The 19,465-nt window shown below is 43.3% G+C and overlaps 2 protein-coding genes across 3 annotated transcripts in view; one reads left to right on the top strand and one right to left on the bottom strand.

Moving 5' to 3' along the window:
* The window catches only part of LOC144383318 (uncharacterized), a 16,456-nt gene extending 2,856 nt beyond the window's left edge, over window positions 1-13,600 (bottom strand). The window contains exons 1-19 of the mRNA XM_078080392.1: window positions 13,362-13,600; window positions 13,163-13,223; window positions 12,096-12,321; window positions 8,777-8,902; window positions 8,468-8,689; window positions 5,850-7,429; window positions 4,001-5,043; window positions 3,735-3,874; window positions 3,398-3,599; window positions 3,025-3,141; window positions 2,710-2,909; window positions 2,419-2,566; window positions 1,647-2,324; window positions 1,405-1,508; window positions 1,156-1,314; window positions 995-1,036; window positions 810-902; window positions 622-696; window positions 63-151 (exon numbers count right to left, since the gene is read on the bottom strand). Of these exons, the coding sequence (XP_077936518.1) occupies window positions 122-151; window positions 622-696; window positions 810-902; window positions 995-1,036; window positions 1,156-1,314; window positions 1,405-1,508; window positions 1,647-2,324; window positions 2,419-2,566; window positions 2,710-2,909; window positions 3,025-3,141; window positions 3,398-3,599; window positions 3,735-3,874; window positions 4,001-4,364 (2,352 nt within the window). The 5' untranslated portion in view covers window positions 4,365-5,043; window positions 5,850-7,429; window positions 8,468-8,689; ... (2 more) ...; window positions 13,163-13,223; window positions 13,362-13,600 and the 3' untranslated portion in view covers window positions 63-121. The remainder of the gene's footprint in view (window positions 1-62; window positions 152-621; window positions 697-809; window positions 903-994; window positions 1,037-1,155; window positions 1,315-1,404; window positions 1,509-1,646; window positions 2,325-2,418; window positions 2,567-2,709; window positions 2,910-3,024; window positions 3,142-3,397; window positions 3,600-3,734; window positions 3,875-4,000; window positions 5,044-5,849; window positions 7,430-8,467; window positions 8,690-8,776; window positions 8,903-12,095; window positions 12,322-13,162; window positions 13,224-13,361) is intronic.
* LOC144383319 (uncharacterized) lies at window positions 13,303-19,465 on the top strand. Of its 2 annotated transcripts, XM_078080393.1 has the most exons (3): window positions 13,303-13,445; window positions 15,328-15,509; window positions 17,531-19,465. In XM_078080393.1, exons 2-3 carry the CDS (start codon window positions 15,484-15,486, stop codon window positions 18,522-18,524), a joined length of 1,020 nt encoding a protein of 339 aa, XP_077936519.1. In that variant the 5' UTR covers window positions 13,303-13,445; window positions 15,328-15,483; the 3' UTR covers window positions 18,525-19,465. The 2 variants fall into 2 exon arrangements, 1 of the variants encoding a protein (XP_077936519.1); XR_013450678.1 differs by lacking the exons at window positions 13,303-13,445; window positions 15,328-15,509 and adding an exon at window positions 17,253-17,395.

Here is a 19,465-nt window from a genome sequence, read left to right as displayed (position 1 = left end):
ATTGTTATATTGCCATGCCGAGAATTGATAAATACATACACGTTATGTGTCTCTCCCTTTACCTGAGGAGATCCATGTCGGTGTCAGTGATTCTGGGGAAGATCCTCAATGAATCATACACTCAAATCTGTTTGGCTTTGAAGTCAAACACCTACGAGGAAGTAATTCAGTCAAAACTACATTCTAAAAAATGACATTATTTTCTTAAATAATAATCAAAACATCATCAACATCCAAAGCCAGTCTGCAAAATATTGTTATAAGAAGTGATCAGCAGGTGGGGGTGTGGGGTAAACATTTTGAAAGGAGGGAGTTACAGTAAATGAGTTTTAAAATAGTTATGATGGATGCATGACTTACTTTTTCCAGGGTTAGGGTGCGAGATAATTGGGTTTACTTTGAAAGCGATTTTAAATTAAAGGACACTGGACTGTGTGATTTTGGTTTAAAGCTTAAGTTAGAATAATATACCAAAACTACGTTTCTGGCAGTGAAGTTTTGTTGACTGACAATGTAGATGAACAGACCCACAGTCACCAAAAATTTAAAACCAACATGTCTACCTGTCAAGTTGTATAAGACAAAATATATATAAAAACCTTTAAATCAATGATAGCTCACCCAAAGTATGAAATGGTTCCCTGTCTCTGGAGTGGCATGGACCACAATTCTCGGCAGAAATACTTTGTCTGCAACCTATAGCACAACAATAATATAATGTATTACAACATCCATGATCAGGGCAGATGTGTTTTGTTTATTTGTACAATTTGTTTCATTATGCATAAAGCATTATTAAAAGTACCTACAGGAATGCATTTAACAACACGGTCACTGACTGCTCCACTGTTGTTCCATTGTCGGTGCCACAAAATGAAATCAAAGGTACCCAAAGCACCACACTACAACAGAGAACATGTAATTAATGTGTGTGTGAACATATAAAAGCATCAATATAAAATAATAATAAATGGATGAAATTTTAAACGGTTACCTGGTTTTCTTGAGCCAGCTGTGCTACTCGATAGTTGACTGCCTGGAATTCAATAGGAAGATTAAGTACATTTCTGAGTTTCTGATAAAAACCTTTCTGTCTTTAAATTCTGCTAACTGACATTATAACTGACATTATGGTTGTCATTATGGTACACTTACATCATCAGTCAGCCACGGCATGAGCATTGAAGTTTGCCCCAACAGTTCTGGTGGGCAAACACTCCGAATGTCTTTTAAAGACACTGCATATGGCCTCGATATTTCAACTATAGTTGCCGTTTCGGCACGGCATCCTGTGAATGGTTCTTTGAGTTTTTCCTTAACACACACATATGATAACAAAATGAGTGTTTAATTTATCGCTTCATTTTGGACAAACAAGAAATAACACAAATATTTACAGATTACCTGGTCCTTTACAGTGATTGCATAGGATCGTGCAACAAATGACGACTTCATTCGTTTATGTTCAATGTTTTGGCCCACCGAAGGAAGAAGTGGATTTTCCTTTGCTTCGAACAAAATAACAAAGAAAAACAAAGATTGATAATTATGATCCTCAACAATTAAAAATATAGGTTAAGCTGTATATTTTATCAAGTATTATTTAGAAGAATTACTATAGCATTGTATATACTAATCAAACTTACCGGCAGACTGCAGTCCCAGCATCCCATGAAGTCCAATGTACAACTGTGTGTTGCACATGGTTTCCATTTGTGCTTTGAAGGTTGTGTTTATTCTTTCATTATGCAGGTCGATGAGCACCCTTAAGGTTTGTTTGAAGTGTGGCTCGTTCATTTGGCACAATGAATATTTTACCGAAGAAAGTTCACGATTGAACTGCTCTGCAACAGATGAGTTCACCTCTCTCCGTAAACTAGGGCAGATGTTGAGGCTTCTCAACTTCTCTTCTGGCCTTCTTTGGTTTTTCTGGTGGAATCTGTCGTACAGGGAGTACCTGTCTGATGTCTTTGTGATAGGATGCCTTGCTGCCATCCTAACACTATCTGGCATTTCCTGCAGTGGTAATGTTGATCGCAGGTTCTTCACCCACTGCAGGTCAACCTTTAATTGTTTATCAGCCGCCAGTTTCCTGTTGTTTGATGTTGTGCCACAGAGTCTTCCGTCAAATGGCTGGAAATATTGCTGTTTTGTGCGGTTGTTTGTGTGACGAGCAACCTGTCCTGCAACGTCCGAAATGTAACAGGTAGGGAAGTGTTTAAAACTCAGCAGCCCGTCCGTGTGATCTCTAGCGGACTCTGTCCAGAAGAGAATGTTGACGTAATACACAACGCCATGCGGACAGCTGAAGTGAAGTACTCCACCTTCAGAATAAAAAACAAGATTTTAAATGGCAATCATATAACTAAAGTTTATAGAATGTAAAAAGAAGAAGAATTTTCACAAATAATATCACACCACCAGCTTTCTGCAGTTTCACAAACAGCTTTGGGTAAACATCTTTGAAGTTTAATAATTCCTGAAGCCTGTTCAGCATGTCGGCTATGGACCCCTCTGAGGAGACACCCAGGGTGTCACAAGCTTCCTGGAGATCCTTTTTCTGTGGCTGAAAAATTCCAGAGGCCCATTTCAGTACTTTCAAACACAAATATAATTATGTCACATCTTTTATCAATAGTAGAAATATCTATCGTATGGAGAATAAATAACTTGCATACATCAAAATAGTAAGATTGTCAATGTGTGTACCTTCTTTGACTCAATCAGTTTGAGTATTATGTCCTCATTTATTTTTTTGGGAGGATGTTTGAAATCCCCAGTTTTCCTTTTCATTGCCTTTTTAACTTCTGTTTTAGGGAGAACGTTTCCAACTCTGGTGTGCTCTCCCATCCAAGGTGCCAAAGTGGAGTGGCCAACAGATAAGCAATATGGATTCGCCACCGAAGACCCTATTTGTAAAACATATCATATTGAACATTCATTTGTTCAAAGGTTTAGTTAGTGGAGCATATACATAATTACATAATTATAATATATATATCACTTTAACAATTTGGTCCAAACCTGATATGAGGCCCTCAGCAATTTGTGACCGGTCCAGATCCGACCACACCTTGACAATGTCCACCTGTAGGTCCTTGTCCGCTATGGTGTCTGGATCAGGCCTTTTAAATGTCCCAACTGCAAATGAATTTGTTTACATAATTACAAAACCGTGCTGAACATAGAACTCTCATAGAAAAACATAACCTCTAACTTTGTTTAAATTAAACAAGATTGACCATTATACAAAACCGGATGTACAAGCAAGTCATTTATTATAGAGCCCTTGTAAATCTAACACCCTTAATACAGGCACATATTTGCATCTGTTGAAATCTTCATTATAATTTTAATTTAAGTAGGGAGATATAACAGAAAGCTAAAATATTCTTACGAGGGACATCGAAGGCCAGTTTCCAATTTGCATCTGCTACAATGACGGCTGGGTGGTATCCACACTGGTAACAGAAGAAGTCAAACTTGAAGTCTGACAGTGAAAGGAAGTGATGGAATGCTCTCCTCACTATTTGATGGTGGTACCGGTTGTCATTGAAAAATGACAGAGTGTCAAGCATCCGTCCACTGGTTGTCTTGTTCTGTTATTGAAAAACATGATAAACAAATATCCATTTGTACATAATTTTGTACATGCTTTAATATGCTTAACCTTTTCATGAAAGACACTGTTGTCTTTGACTAAAGTGCAAAAAAACCATTAACAGATGTCTTACCGACAAACCCGACAGGAGAAGCTCACACAATGGCAGTGTTAAGATCACACGGTTGTTAAAGTTGTGAAATCCGGAAGAATAATCCTGGAATCTCACAACGTTAGCACACGTCGGGCAATGTTTTTCCGCAACTGAAACACCTATAAAGAAAATTAAAAGTTGAATCATGCATACACAAAGCCTTCTTTAGCAGTCTGGCTGTTGAGGCCAGATATAATGTGATCTCATCAGGGGAACATCCATGTAAGAAATAATTGTTGATTTACCTTTATGGACATAGCTTATCCCGTACACCATTGCCTGAGTGGTGATAATCTTTAAAGGATTCAGTGCTGGAGGTGTGGGGCCTGGACAGTAGGGGCAGGTACTTTCCGAAGGCACAAAACATTCTGGTGGCTGTTCCTCCTGAGTCCTCAGCTTAACTGGCAAGTCTTGCAGACATGGGATCCGCTTTTTTGTTGCCAGGTACTCAGTCATTACACAGATGTTTTGCGTGTTGAGGTTGTGTGGCTCACATGTGATGCTGCTTTCCACCATGTGAGTTTCCAAGTCAGCAATGTCCTTCATTTGGATGTCCGAGGATGCCAGTGTGCCTGGGGACTGCTGGAAAATCCACCACATTCCCATCATACGATGGATGCAGCGGTGCGATCGACCAGTTCCCCGACACTGACAGTTCCACTGTCCTCCCACTGAATCAAACGTCACCCTTGTCCTCCCAAAGTGACACCAGTTGTCCGTTTCATTTGTGAACACCGAAAAGAAATACCACCGTTTCGAGTATCTCTCATCTTCAAAGAAGATAGGAAAAACACTATTGACTCCGTCATTGGTGGCAGCAATGTTGTGTTGTTCACATTCCCCCCCCACTCAGATGACATTAGGCCTTTGCTAACCATGTCCTGCAGTGAAGTAGTTTGCAGGACTGCTGGTTTGACATACGGCCTAGCAGTCTTTGTCCTTTCCAAGTGAACACATTCCTTTCCAGGATTGCCTGATGACCAGGCAATTTTCATGAACGTGCGGCACTTCTCCACCTCACAATCGAGTTGTGGTGGCTGTGTGGATTTGATCACATGAATTGGAAAAAACGGACTATGGTCGTACTTTGCAGTGACGTAGATTCCGTTTCTTATGTCAATACACATCATGGGAGATGTATCAAGATTATGTACATCTCTTATATGCCTTTTTAAGTTTTTGGGGGCACTTAGCACAGCCGTGCAATGTGGACAAGCAGAACTGTTGGGATTTGTATCATTTATGGAATCATCTGTGTTGGCTTTTCGCTTGGAAGTGCTTGGCTTCTCTGCAAAAACAAAAACAAGATATATTATCACAGCTGTCAATATAAACATAATCCTTGACTAATGCCTTTAAATGTGAAGGTTTTCTATACAACTATGTTTTCACAAACTTCGTCAGTATGTAGTTTTGGCTCTAATGTGTAATAACAAATAGGGATAGCATATCCTAGCAGTACATGCTGCCAAAATATGATGCTTAGTCTGTTTGTGCCACCTGCCAAGACATGCAGCCGACAGTGCGTTTATAGGACGGCAATAATTTATTAGATTGTTTGATGTCCCAAAGCACGAGATATGCAGAACCAAAACCACTGTGAGGTTATTTACCTCAACAGCAATATTATGGCAAACTGTTTATTTTTACAATATGTCATACACATCTGAAAGACACCACAGTACATATTCTCCTGGAAGACTAACTAAAGAACTATTATAAGATTGTTGATCATAAATGAATGTAGGTGTCACGGTGTGGTTCACTTCCTGTTGTATTTTGTAGTTTTCTGCCACTCGTGTCCCCGGGTAACTTCACTTCCTGCCTTGTCCCGTCATCCCCTGTGATCGTCTTAATAGTTTCCACCTGTGTCCAATCACCTGCACCTCCCTTGTGTATTTAAGCCGTGTGTCTCTTGTGTCACTTGTCGCGTCATTGTCATTTGCTACGCCTGTCCTTGTCTTTTGTCTTGGATGTCCGTACTTCATGCCTGTGTGTTTTTGCCCCTTGGCCTTTTGGATTTTTGTATCTTTTAACTATTAAAGCTTTTTGTTTCCTGCAAGTCTGCATTTGAGTCCTGCCTCCCACCCGCACCTGTGACAGAATGACGCAACCTAGAAAGGACTACGCAGAGTTTTTTCCCCTGGACGAGTTCAGGGGAACCCGTCTGGCAATGGGCGGTCCACGGAGTCTCCAGCGGGCTGCCCGTAATGGGGGAACGGTCCTCCCGGGGGTTCCAGCTGGGTACTTGTACTACTCCGTCTCCCCATCTGGAGCCCTCAGTAGGCATCTGGGTCACCATCCACCGCCCACCACATGGTCCCCAGAAGAGGAGGCCATTTCGTGGTCGTCCGGCGGCGATTCTTCCTGGGAGCGGGTGATGGACCATGCGGTCCGGCTCCAGGCTACCTACGGTCCCCACGCTCGGCCGCAGCGCACAGCGTCCAGCTCTGGGCCGCGACGACGTTCCGACCCTGCTCGGTCGCAGCGCACAGTGTCCAGCGCTGGGCCGCAGCAACATCCCGACCCTGCTCGGTCGCAGCGCACAATGTCCAGCGCTGGGCCGCAGCGCACAACGTCCAGCGCTGGGCCGCAGCAGATTCCCGTCCCGGCCTCCCGACCCAAGCCCATGACTCCTGATCCGACGCCCCTAACAAGGTCCACGACCCCCGAGCCAGCGCCACGATCCATGCCCCCGAGCCAGCGCCACGATCCATGCCCCCGACCCCCGAGCCAGCGCCACGATCCATGCCCCCGGTACCAGTGCCACGGTCCATTCCCCCGACCGGTACCGGCCCCACGTTCCATGCCCCCAACCCGACCGGTACCGGCCCCACGTTCCATGCCCCCGACCAGTCCCCGCGGGGATATATATATATTAAATATAATAAAATAAAATAACAAATAAATAAACAAAAAACATTTAAAAACCCACAAACACATATGATTTAAAAGTAGCCATACTATTACAAATATCAACAGCAAAACACAATTACAGCGACAAACTGACTCTCAAAGACATTATTTTCTTATTGTATAGCTCAGGGATGGGCAAACTTTTTGGCTCAGGGGCCACATTGACTTTTAAAATTTGACAGACGGGCCGGCCGGTGTCAGATGGATAGAGAGTTATATTGTCAACCAATATAAATTATAAGTAAAATCTAAAACTTAACTTAAAAAGTAAAGTGAACATACATTTTTACATTACATTGCATTTCAGTGGGTACAGTGTTGTTGGTCCCCCTTTTTTGCCAGTGCAGATAGTTTGGTGTCAGCTTTGTTCTGGCAATTCTCAGGACAGATCTGAGGTGTTCATCCATTCAAGAAACGTCTATGCTGGTCTTTTGCATTCATCATGCTTTAGGAAACTCAAGTCGGGAACGGAGAAGTGTTACAGCGGTCGTTACTATAATTTCTAATTCATAATACTCATAGTTTGCCCACCCCTGGTATAGCTGCATGTCGAGATAACTGCTTTGCAAGCCGTGGCAGCTGCTGCAGCATGTCATGGTGACTGCCGCGGCAAGTCGTGGCAGTTGCGCTCGCCAGAGGACCTGCAAGACAGGAACTGTGGCAAACTGATTGATCACGTCATGTTTACAATAGCTGGAATGATGCTGTTTAGGCCTCATGCGGTCACATTGTTCTTACTGCCTCCCCAAACAAGAGTCCTGTTGAGATAAACAGAAAAAAAATTATTAAAAAGGTGAGATAAAATATATAAACATACATACATATAAACACAGACACATAAAATTAATATATACGATGATGAACAGATATAATATACAAATCAATATCCTTTATTACTGTATCATACATATATACACACACACCTATATATAATATATATATATATAATATATATATATACATACCATACATATATATCCAAATAGCTTTCACCACTTTTCAGTGCTTTTCAGTTAGTTTCAACGTTACAATGCATCAATATTTACAATTTGCATTAATTTGGGGCGCTGCCGGAAAGTGGTTATCGTAACCAAGGCTACGAGTGGTCTTAGCCCATATTAGCTTAGCTGAACTTAAACGGGAAGCTATTGCATCACTTATCGGCGTTTTATGACTAAACCAATTACAACCAACAAAACTCGTACTCTTAAGCACAGAGTACAGGATAGTACAGGATAGTGCAGGATAGTATTGTCACATTTTGTCAAAATATGAAAAGAAAACTGCAACAGTCGAGGCATCATTGCCGCAAAGTCGAGGCAGCTGTCGTGAAGTTGTGGCCGCTGCCACGACTCGCCACGGCAACTCAACCCGCAGATAACAGTCGTACTTAAACTGTATTATACTGTCACATGTTGCATACATAGGAATACTAAAATTAACAGCCGTGGCACCTCTCCCTTAAACTCCCGCTCCCTTAACAGCCGTGGCACCTCTCCCTTAAACTCCCGCTACGTTAACAGCCGTGGCACCTCTCCCTTAAACTCCCGCTCCCTTAACAGCCGTGGCACCTCTCCCTTAAACTCCTGCTCCCTTAACAGCCGTGGCACCTCTCCCTTAAACTCCCGCTACGTTAACAGCCGTGGCACCTCTTCCTTAAACTCCCGCTCCCTTAACAGCCGTGACATCTCTCCCTTGAACTCCCAGTACGTCTACCAGCCGAGGCGCAGCTCCCTTAACAGCCGTGGCACCTCTCCCTTAACAGCCGTGGCATCTCTCCCTTAAACTCCCGGTACCTCTATCAGCCGATCCACCGCTCCCTTTTGTCGTTGCATGCCTCCGTTAGGTCGTGGCAAGACTCCCTTAACTCGAGGTACCGCTGGAGGTACCTCTCTCAACCGATGAACCGGCCCCTGAATTCGTGGTACCGCTCGAGGTACCTCACTCAGCCGAGGCAACAGGCGAGGCAGTTGCCGTAAACTCGAGGCAGCTGCCACGATTCGCCGCGGCACCGCAACCTGCAACAGGAAGTGCCTCAGCAAGTTGCCGGTGCCACAATTTGCGCTAGCCCTCTCTCCTTCGTCCTATAGATTTCAAATACTCACCGGGCTGCACAACTTGAGGTTGCTGTTGGATGTACTGGTAAGCAGGTGGTTGAACTTGTTGAGTGGTTTGTTGCGATGAGACAGCGATATTTACATCGGGTTGGGTGGTCGGTTGAGGTTGAGAGACTATGGGCCGGTTTCGGAGACAAGGCTCAAGCCTAGTCCCAGACTAAAATGCTGTTTGAGCTGGCTTAACTGAAATTCACTTGCACAGACGTAGCTTAAAATACTCGTGGATTAAGCCTGTTCTGGATTAAACAAAGCCGATTGAAAAATTGAGCATTAGAGCTACTCCAGGACTAAATTGGACTGAATTGAAGCTTAAACTAATCTGCCAAGGAGGCAGGTTTAACTCCCGCTTAGTAGGCTAGGCTACTGTTTGTGAAACTGAGCTTGGATTGTTTGGGAGCATGGACTATTTGGAATATCTAAATGAGGACCAACATGCACGACAAAGGCCAGCCAGACGAATACTGCTGGATAGGAGTGATCCATTGAATCAGTTTGATGAAATAACTTTTCGAGACCGCTTTCGTATGCACAAGGAAAATGCATTGGAGATAATTACTTTGCTTGAGCCTAGACTTTCCTCTCTGTCTCAAAGAGGAAGGCCTGTGTCCAATCAACTGCAAGTTCTGATCACTTTGAGGTTCTTGGCATGTGGAATCTTTCATCGTGAAACTGGTGGTGTCAGTGAACCAACTGTATGTAGAATAGTTCACAAAGTCTGCAGTGCCATTTGTGAACTGAGGAGTCTTTACATCAAGTTCCCTGATGCTGCTGGGCAAGCCAACTATAAAGTGCAATTCTATGAATATGGGCACTTTCCAGGAGTGATTGGCTGTATAGACGGATGTCATGTTCCCATCAAGTGTCCATCAACTCCTGATGCAGAGGAATACAGGAATCGTAAGAACTGTTTTTCAATCAATGTTCAGGGTGTATGCACTCCTAATTTGGAGTTTTCAAACATTGTTGCCCGTTGGAAAGGTGCAACCCATGATTCAAGGATTTTTCTCAACTCTTCATTGTGTGCACAATTTGAGAGTGGACAACATAGTGGACTACTACTTGGTGATAGTGGATATGGTCAGAGTAACTATTTATTCACACCACATCTAAATCCCACAACAGCTGAGCAGCAAAGGTACAACAGAGCTCATATCCGTACTGGAGGGATGATCGAGCGTATGTTTGGAGTATGGAAAACTCGATTCCAGTGCTTACGAAATACGATTCGTTTCAAGCCAAGAAGATGCTGCAAAGTGATCATTGCTACAGCTGTGCTGCACAACTACCTGAAGCAGCATGGCTGTCCTGACCTGCCAATGGAAGATCAGGATGATGCAGATGTGCCCATGGTGGCAGAGGCAGCCAATGACCAGCGAGGACTTGCACACAGAGCTGCTTTCACAGTGCAGCACTTCAGCATTTAAATATGGAATGTATCCATTATGGTATGGTGGTGCTTGCATACTGTTTCTGTACAAAATTACAATAATGTAGCAAAATTAAACTAGTGAACCAAGTCGGGTAAAATGTAGTTTGTGATGATTAATACTCACTCACACGCCAAATGACAATACATTTATTTTTATTTTTCACAATTCCTCATATTCACCATGGCTACTAGTATGCAGAATTCTTTTTTGGAGCATAGCCCTCTCTCCCAATTTCATATCCAGTTCAACCTCTAGAATTCTCATTTTCATTTCATGTTCTTCTTTTAAATATTCAATTTTACGCTCATGAAATTCTCTGGCTAACTTTTCATGCATAGTTATCTTTTTTGGTCTCTGTTGGATGGTAGCAGCTTCATCTCCCAGGGGTGCCATAGCAGATGTGGAGGGTTCAGGCTCGTTGTGAACTGGCTCTTGATTGGTTTCCTCTGGAAAAAAAGACCACTGTTCCAAACTCAAATCAACTAATATGGTCCTGTAACCAATTTACTTCCTAAGGTATATTTACCATTTGTGCTCAGTTCTCCATGTTCACTGTCCAAATGGTCATTGTCTGGTATACCATCCAGAGGTTGCTGGTGCTCTATTATACCAGACAGCCAGTCACCCAATTCATCACATGTGTCCTTTATTGGTGGTCCACCACCTGTAATAAATCGCTCTCTTCTGCTTGCTGCATTCTCTTTTTTTAATCCCAGTTTAATGTTCTTCCATAGAACCTATGAAGGCAGATATCATTCATTAGTTTTCTTTTTTGATGTCACAAAAATAGTAATATGGGAAATCTGAAATACTGGTACTGATAAGGCATAATAAAAATAAGTTTGTCTCCTGATAATTTAGGTCATGGTGGAGAAATGATTGTATATTTCTTTCCCCCTCACATATAGGTATGGATTTTCCTTTGTGCAACATATCTTACTCTACCACCATTAACATGCATATGCCCCTTTAAAATAGGTTACTATCCTTTTAAACAGGATATTCATTCAATGTGAATGCTACAAGCAGCAGGAGTATTGTATTTGGGTAGGCCATAAATAATCAGGGTATAGGCAACAGGAAACAAACACATATTTTTGTGCCTAATAATGAAGATTAACTCACCTGCAGTTGTTGTACTGTTCTTGTGGTGACATCTTCATTTGCATTGAATTCTTTGCCAATTGCAGTCCAAGCACTTCTTTTCTTATGTTCAATAGCAGCAGTATGGATTTTGCTTTCAATGACTGGATGGTTCGATACAATTAGTTTTAGTAGTGCTTTTTCATGCTCACTATAATTTTTGGAGCGAATTCTCTTTGCCTCTGACATTGTGTTGTCTCAAAATTCACTGCAACAATGGTGTTTCATACTCCATTTCAGGTTTTCATGAGCACAATTGGACCAACAGCCTGTGCTTCCACTTAGTCTAATGAGGCTTGAACCAGGTGTTCTCATTAAGCTTACTCCAGGACTCCATAGTCTCAGACTAACTAAGCCAAATTTATGCCATGTTCATGCAAGCCACTTAAATAGCCAGGATTAACTAGTCTGATTTAGGCCTACTTCAGTCTTGATTTAAGCCCTGTCTCCGAAACCGGCCCTATATATATTGAGAACATGCAAATATGGGACTTTTAATTTGGAGAATCTCTAAATTTGTACAGTAAAAATGTTTCATTTGCTGTCATAGTATTCAGTATTCCTCAACACATTTATGTTAGTCATTGTTTGGAATTATTGAGAAAGTAAAAGAAATAAATTGCAGCTAATAATGCAGCGCAAATATTTAGGAAAGATCTTTTTGAACCTGCAAAGCTTTCTCACTTTGTATTATATATTCGGCATTCGCAAAGTTACATTTTGGAAATACTCACCTGGCTGCACAAATTGAGGTTGCTGTTGGATGTAAGCAGGTTGTTGAACTTGTTGTTGAAGGGGTTGTTGAACGGTCTGTTGCGATGAGACGGCGATATTTACACTGGGCTGCTGCGGTTGAGTGACTCCCGGGTTGGGGACTGGAGCGAACGGTGGTGCTGTTCCTACAAGAAAAGGTCCCTGAGCCATCGCCATGATATGTGCTGAAGGAGCCTGAGAAAAAGCCTGCAAGCAGGAAAAAATATTTTAAAAATGGGAACCAAAATGATCCTCCTAATCTAAAAATGTATTATCTGAAATTTCTGAGACAGAATGCATTAAACATGTGCTTTATCTAACATTTCCTTTGTTTTTCAGCTTTTTGTTAACATTTATAAATAAAGAATAAATCGATCCAACACAGCCTGCCCACTTTTACTCCCAGCTAGGAGAAAAGAACAAGAAAGAAAAGAGAAAGAACAAAATGCTTTCGGAAAGCATCATCACTTGCTAATTAAAGTTCAGGACCATTTCAGGGAAGTGAAGAAACTCTCTCTCTCTCTCTTTCTCTTTCTCTCTCTCTCTCTGTAATCTCAGGAATGTGCTGGTAAAGCTGGTTTGGTGACATTGCACCTTTCCTTTAAAATAGAACACGTTGTAGAAGGTGACTGGATGCCACTCATGTACCTTTTTATTCCATAGGACACTAAAATCTCACTACAGTAACATGCTATTTATTAGTAAACGGCTAATGCTGTGTTATTTAATATATCCAATAACATCTGTTTGTGAATCTGACAATCTGCCACAATAGGAATGTTTTAAAGGTAATATTTGAAAGTCTGCTTTTTCTTTCTTGAGCTTTCTAGTAGTTTCTTTGTTTTCTTGGTAAGGCTTTTTCTCGGAAAGCCCAAACAAGAAATAGTGAGTGTAATAATGTGGTAATGTGGAGATAACAAAAAATGTTTCCAAGATAACAATGAACAAAATGAGACAAACAAGAAGCCTTCAGGTTCAGCTATCGAGTAATATTTCTTTTGACTCGTATGTGTGTATATTTCATTTTGAGGATGAATATAATGCTTACCTTAATAAACCAGGAGAGAGTGTGAGAGCCTGGTACTGCTTCTTCCTCTGATTGACAACAACTGAAGAAGAGAGATAAGGTAAGAAATGCACAGTGTCTTAGTGTAGGTGGAGCCTGAATAACTGCCTGTAGTGCCTATATACATACGTTCCCATGTGCGGGAGGTGGAGCATTATCAGTTGGATCTGGTGGGGCTTACCTCGTCGCACAGCCTCGGCTCTGGAACCACACTCCTGGATAGGGGACGGACTCTATTCTACTCTGGAGTGGCCCATAGTGTGAGGTGAGAGGCCAGTGTGGGGATACTCACAAGTCCCCGGCTGAGTGCTGCTACATTGGAGTTTAACCCAGTGGCACTTCAGGATGGGGAAATGGGGAACCATCCAAGCTGTTAACAGTAACTGTTTACTGTTGAGCGCAATTGAGGAGGTTATCGGCCGGTGGAAGGAACACTTTGAGGAAGTCCTGAATCCAACTACTACGCCCTCTTTGGTAGAGGCAGAGCTGAAGGCAGAGGAGGGATCATCGTCAATTTGCCTGGTGGAGGTCACTGAGGTAGTCAAACAACTCTGCAGTGGCAAATTCCCGGGGATTGATGAGATCCGTCCGGAGATGCTGAAAGCAATGGGTGTTGGGGGGTTGTCTTGGATGACCCGCCTCTTCAACATTGCGTGGAAGTTTGGGACAGTGCCAAAAGAGTGGCAGACCGGGGTGGTGGTATCAGGCCCGTGGCAACAGGACAGGCAAACCAAGCAATTGCTTGGGGCCCCGAGCTGACCAGTGTCCCCATGACAACGACTTGTTAAGAGTCAAATGCAACAATAAACTGTGTGAGCGCCCCTTTGATAGTCAATGCAGTAAAGTGCAATGACACCGTTATTGGGAAAGAAGACAAAGGAAGTTGCACGTGTTTGTGAGAACTGAAAAATGTTAATGTGTGTGTGTGTGTTTTTAAGCATGTTGGATTTAGTTATTGTGCACTTTTTTAATGTATATTTGATTTTATGGTAGTGTGCAAATGTTAAATTGTGTGAAAATGCATTTTCCTGCTGAAGATGCGTTGGAATGCAAAAAGCTGAAGCTGAAAAGAATTTTAAAAAATAGCTGAAATTACAGAAAGCTTCATAAAATAGTTGAGACTTGTGTCAACATTTGAAAGTTGAAATGGGGTCTGTAGCTGAAAGTTTCGCGAAGCTGAAAAGTCTGAAAGTTGAAGAGTTTAAGAGGATTTGAAAAACGTTGAAAAACCATGTTAAAATATTAATGATTATCCCATACAGCCCTCAAATCACCAACGGGAGGGTGGGAGAGGACCACGGGATGGGAGGGAGGGAGCCTGAGTCGGGGAGCGGGGACTGGAGGGGGGATCGGGGGAAGGAGTCTCTGGGCCGGGACTGGAGGGGTCGGGGGAACGAGTCTCGGGGCCGAGATACATATACATATATATATATATATATATATATATATATATATACATATATATGTATATGCATATATGCATATGTGTATGTGCATATATATGTATGTATGTATATACATATATATGTATATACATATATATGTATGTATATATACATATACATATATATATATATATGTACACATATATGTATGTATGTATATATAAGATCTCTGAGGCATATATATATATGTATATTGTAATAGGAAAATAATATGTGACCCTTTTAAATGCTTCATTTGTATAACCAGTTTATTAGTTGCAAGTGCTTAGATCACAAAGGCCCTGACATAAGCACTGATGTCTCCCACTTCGATTAGATGGTTCCAAATCATAGCTGTAGAGATGGAACAAAGTGTTTGTTATGTCTATGACCACCTTTGTTTTAGCATGTTGGGAGAGCAAGGACACGGTCAAAGAACTGACGTGTCTCACATGGACAAGATGTTCCCAGTACCCTGGCTGTAGAGACTCAACAAGATGGTCAAAGGTTTCTGTTGACGCCACCGATATCTAAACTTAGGTATAAGAACTGCCTCGATGTGTTGGGGGCAAAAAGGAGGTTCTTGACAGTCTACTGACCACGTAGCTGTTGTGACCCTTTTTCCCTTGCAAGGAAATAAACGGAGAAAAGACATACTTGACTCAGAGCCTTTCTTACTTAACGATTGTCTATGCAAAATCTTCCACCACAATTTGTTATCAGAAGTGGGATCGTTTGAAGCTCCGTCGGGACTCCGAGGACGTCCGGGAAGGGACCCCTTCAGGATCCACCAAAACGTGATTCTGCCCTATACCTCATCACACTCAGAGAGAGGGGACCGGCGACCAAAAGAGACCTGATTGGTTTAAACACGATCCGATGAGGAAGATTTTCACACGAATCGGGTAAGTTGATATTCTGATTTTCAAACGGGGTTTTCTGAATTATAACGGGTGATAACAGATTACAAAGACGGGTATTTAGTCCTTTTTTTTTTAATTATTTTTTCTCTCTTAGAAAATCCAAATTTCGGTTATTTGATTGGGCTTCTAATGATGACAACTTGTCTTTTTATCCGGTTATTTGAAAAATGTGTATAAAATTATAAGAGTAATTATACAGTATTTCTGGTTCATCAGCATCCAACTTTTTACTGAGGAAGACAGGGAGCAATGTGCGTATTCCGATGGTATTCAGACTAACATTCTGAAAACGCATAATTGTGACCCTTGACCCATTGTGGATCTGATGAGAAGGAAATATGGAGATTAATCTCTAGAGTTTTTGCCCGAGTGGTCAAAAGATTTTGGGTTCCCTGCAAATGGTTCTTTCAGTAGAATAAAACTGAACATGCTTAGAGGGAAAAGAGAAGGGTATAAAAACTCAGAGGGTGATAAAAGGCAAAGACTTGGAGAACATTGAGAAACAAAGTAAATGGTTGAAATGGTGGGAGGATGAATGTGTTAGGAGGTGAACAGAGGACCCAGATGCAGAGGTGCGGGAAAAATGTCTTTTATTCTTCCCAAACTCGAACTAAGGGGGCTGCCGTCAGCAGACGCAGTCCGGGACAAAACTTAAAGTAGATCTCGAAAAAAGACAACGCTGGATTGGTAACACAGGGACAAGGCAGCGGTTGTTCCTCTCTCCAACCTCGAGCGTGGCGGCGCATTTCCAAGCGCTTCTCGAGACGGATAGCGAGCTCCACCAACTGGTCGAGCCGATCAGGAATCTCACGGGCATATATCTCCTCCTTAAGGGCAGAGTTAAGACCCTCCAAGAAGTGAGCAACCAGGGCTGGTTCGTTCAAGCCAGATGAGATGGCCAAAGTACAAAACTCAATGGCGTAATCTGTAACTGGACGTCTACCCTGTCGAAGCACGGCGAGGGCTCGAGAAGCCTCCTGTCCGTGGACGGATCGGTCAAACACCTTGATCATCTCCTCCTTAAATAACTCAAAGCGCTCAGTCAGATCCGAATCCATTCACCAGACGGCAGTTCCCCACTCGCGCGCCCTCCCCTTCAACAGGGAGATAACGAAAGCGGTGCGCGCCGAATCACGTGCATAGGTGGTTGGCTGCAGGGAAAAAACGACCTCACACTGCGTGATGAAAGAGCGGCACTCAGTAGGTTCACCGACATAGCACGGGGGATTGTTGATCCGGGGTTCAGCAGAACCTCCGCGAACACTGGGGGCCTCCAGCCGGAACTGGAGCCGTGATGACATGTCTGAAACTTGGGCGGAGAGACTCTCCACCACACGGCGTGTCTCGGAAATCTCCCCATCATGTCTTCCAAGAAGCGCTCCCTGGGCCTCGATCGCCGAGCGAAAAGGTGCCTCCTCCGCTGGGTCCATCTTAGTCAGACTGTTCTGTTACGAGGTGAACAGAGGACCCAGATGCAGAGGTGCGGGAAAAATGTATTTTATTCTTCCCAAACTCGAACTAAGGGGGCTGCCGTCAGCAGACGCAGTCCGGGACAAAACTTAAAGTAGATCTCGAAAAAAGACAACGCTGGATTGGTAACACAGGGACAAGGCAACAGCTCAGCGTTCAACAACAGTCTGACAGGGGAGTAGAGAAACAGTGGTTAGAAATAGTCAAACAAATTAAGCAGTGAAAGAGGTTAGTTGAGAATCAGTGTGAGAGTTGATTGCTATGGAAAGCGGCTGTGGGCGTTTAGGGCGAGTGACAGCATGAATGGGAATGAGGAGGTGTGTTAATGAGTATCAGCTGGGTGTAAGTGTGTGTGAGTAGAAAAACAAAACAAGGAGGAATCCGGATCATGACAGAATGTGAATGTAGAGAAAGGAAACAAATGGCTAAAGAATTGACATGCGCAAAAACCACATTGGTTGAAAAACCAGTTCCAAATGTTATTGAACAAAATGGCCGATGTGCTTCTTCTCCCTTGTATCCGTGTCTCACAGGGGCTGGCGGCCCTCTCCTCAACACATGCCCACCACCGTACCCTGCTTCATCTGCGAACCAGCAACCTTCGTCTGCATGGTCACAAGCTCAAAAAGTTCACTACACCCGGCAGAGGGAGGAAAAGGAAGCGGCAGTGAAAGCAGCACAGGAACGACTCCTCGGCGAAGAGGAGGAAAAGAGACAGGCTGCTCTCCTCACTCAATCTCGCTCTCCAGGAGCAACCGGAGGGGACACTTCTGCCATCAACAAACTGATTGCAGAGCAACCATCTACATCAGATGTTTTTCCCCCTCTTTCGCCCCTGAGGGAGTTCCCCCGGATGCAAAATCTGTGCTCCAAACCCCAATGATTCAAGTACCAGGACACTCAAGTCCCATACTTGTTTTCCGGCCATGGACTGATACGGACATTAGAGCTGCAATGGCTCATCTCCCACCGATACAACACTCGGGAAGACTGTTTGCTGAAGCATTCATGGACTTCTGTAAGCCCAACTTTGCTGAAATTCGACGTGTTCTAATGAGTCACGTGGGTCCGACTCACTACCAAAAGCTCAACCAGCTGGTTGCAGGAGACACCAGTGCGGCCGATGATGAATGGAGTTCAAATCAAAATAAGCCGTACAGAGACGCACTCACGGCTTTGAGCGACGGCATAAGGACATTGTTCCCTGACAAAGTGGATATGACTCCCATCAACAATACCAAGCAGGCAACAGCTGAGTCCGTCCATGATTACTACCAAAGACTTCTCACAGTGTTTGATCTTAACAGTGGCATTCCACAACCCGCCGTGTTAGGAGACGCTCTGGGGACATGGGAATCACACCTGAAGAATGCTTTCATGAATGGACTATTGCCCGACATAAAAATGAATGTGCAGCGTTCTGTTGCTGGAATAGAAGACTCGCGACTCGCGGATGTAAAGAAACATGCTGCGCTGTGGCGAACAAGGACATTGGCACAGAGAATGTCCACAAAATGCACCTCGTAGAGGATGGGGGGGTGGACTGGCCAGACGAGGAAGGGGTGGCAACGCACATTCCGATTGACGTGAGGCGGAGGGGGAGAAGGCTGCATGTGAGGGGGAGACGGCAACCATGCTGAGGCCTCACATGATAAGGGAAGTAAAACACACACACACCGCAGCCTGCAATGAAGAAATGCTTTCTGCACGCACACTCACACTCACACACACACACACACCGGAGCAACAACAAGCTCTCATGGACATCACAGAGCAATTGAGAACACAACAAAAGCTTTCACTTAAACACACATTTTCAGGAAAATCATTTGAAAATATGCCCACCACTATGGTGCAAATTCAAGGGAAACTTTTATCGTTTTTGGTTGATTCGGGGGCTACACATTTTGTAATACAACAAAAGTATTTTCCAGGTCAAAAACTTAGTGGAAAACAGGTTTTCTCACAAGGAGCTTCAGGGATGACTATTGTAGAGAGATTTACGGCACCTATGACCAGTACACACACTGACTCAACTGACCCTGAACCAGACATCACAGTAAAACATTCCTTTTTGCTGTCCTCTTGCTGTCCCATTAATCTAATGGGAGACCTCATGTGTTCTTTCAGCATTAGCCTCATCTCCACTCCTACAGGGTTGCAAGTGGTGAGATGCAGAGCCATTGACCAGATGGCAAAGACAGTTATGAGTGATCCAATGTTTGTGTACCAGTGGTGGCTTCCGGTTGACTCACAATCAGAACTGTCCCACCTGGCAGCATCACGCATCCAGCCTGAGGCAGAGTGCATGGATGCTTCATATCTCTGCACAGCTCATGTGTCACATGGGCCAGATAAGCAATATGATGCATTATTTCTACAGGATCTGAATGATCAAATTGCATGTATGACATTGTTTTGGTCCACACTTAAATGCAGATTGGGAGGCTACACCAGATCCAATTGTG

Source organism: Gasterosteus aculeatus, chromosome 9 (genome assembly GCF_964276395.1).
Source record: "Gasterosteus aculeatus chromosome 9, fGasAcu3.hap1.1, whole genome shotgun sequence".
NCBI classification, from domain to species: Eukaryota; Metazoa; Chordata; class Actinopteri; order Perciformes; family Gasterosteidae; genus Gasterosteus; species Gasterosteus aculeatus.
This window is presented reverse-complemented; position numbering and strand designations above follow the sequence as displayed.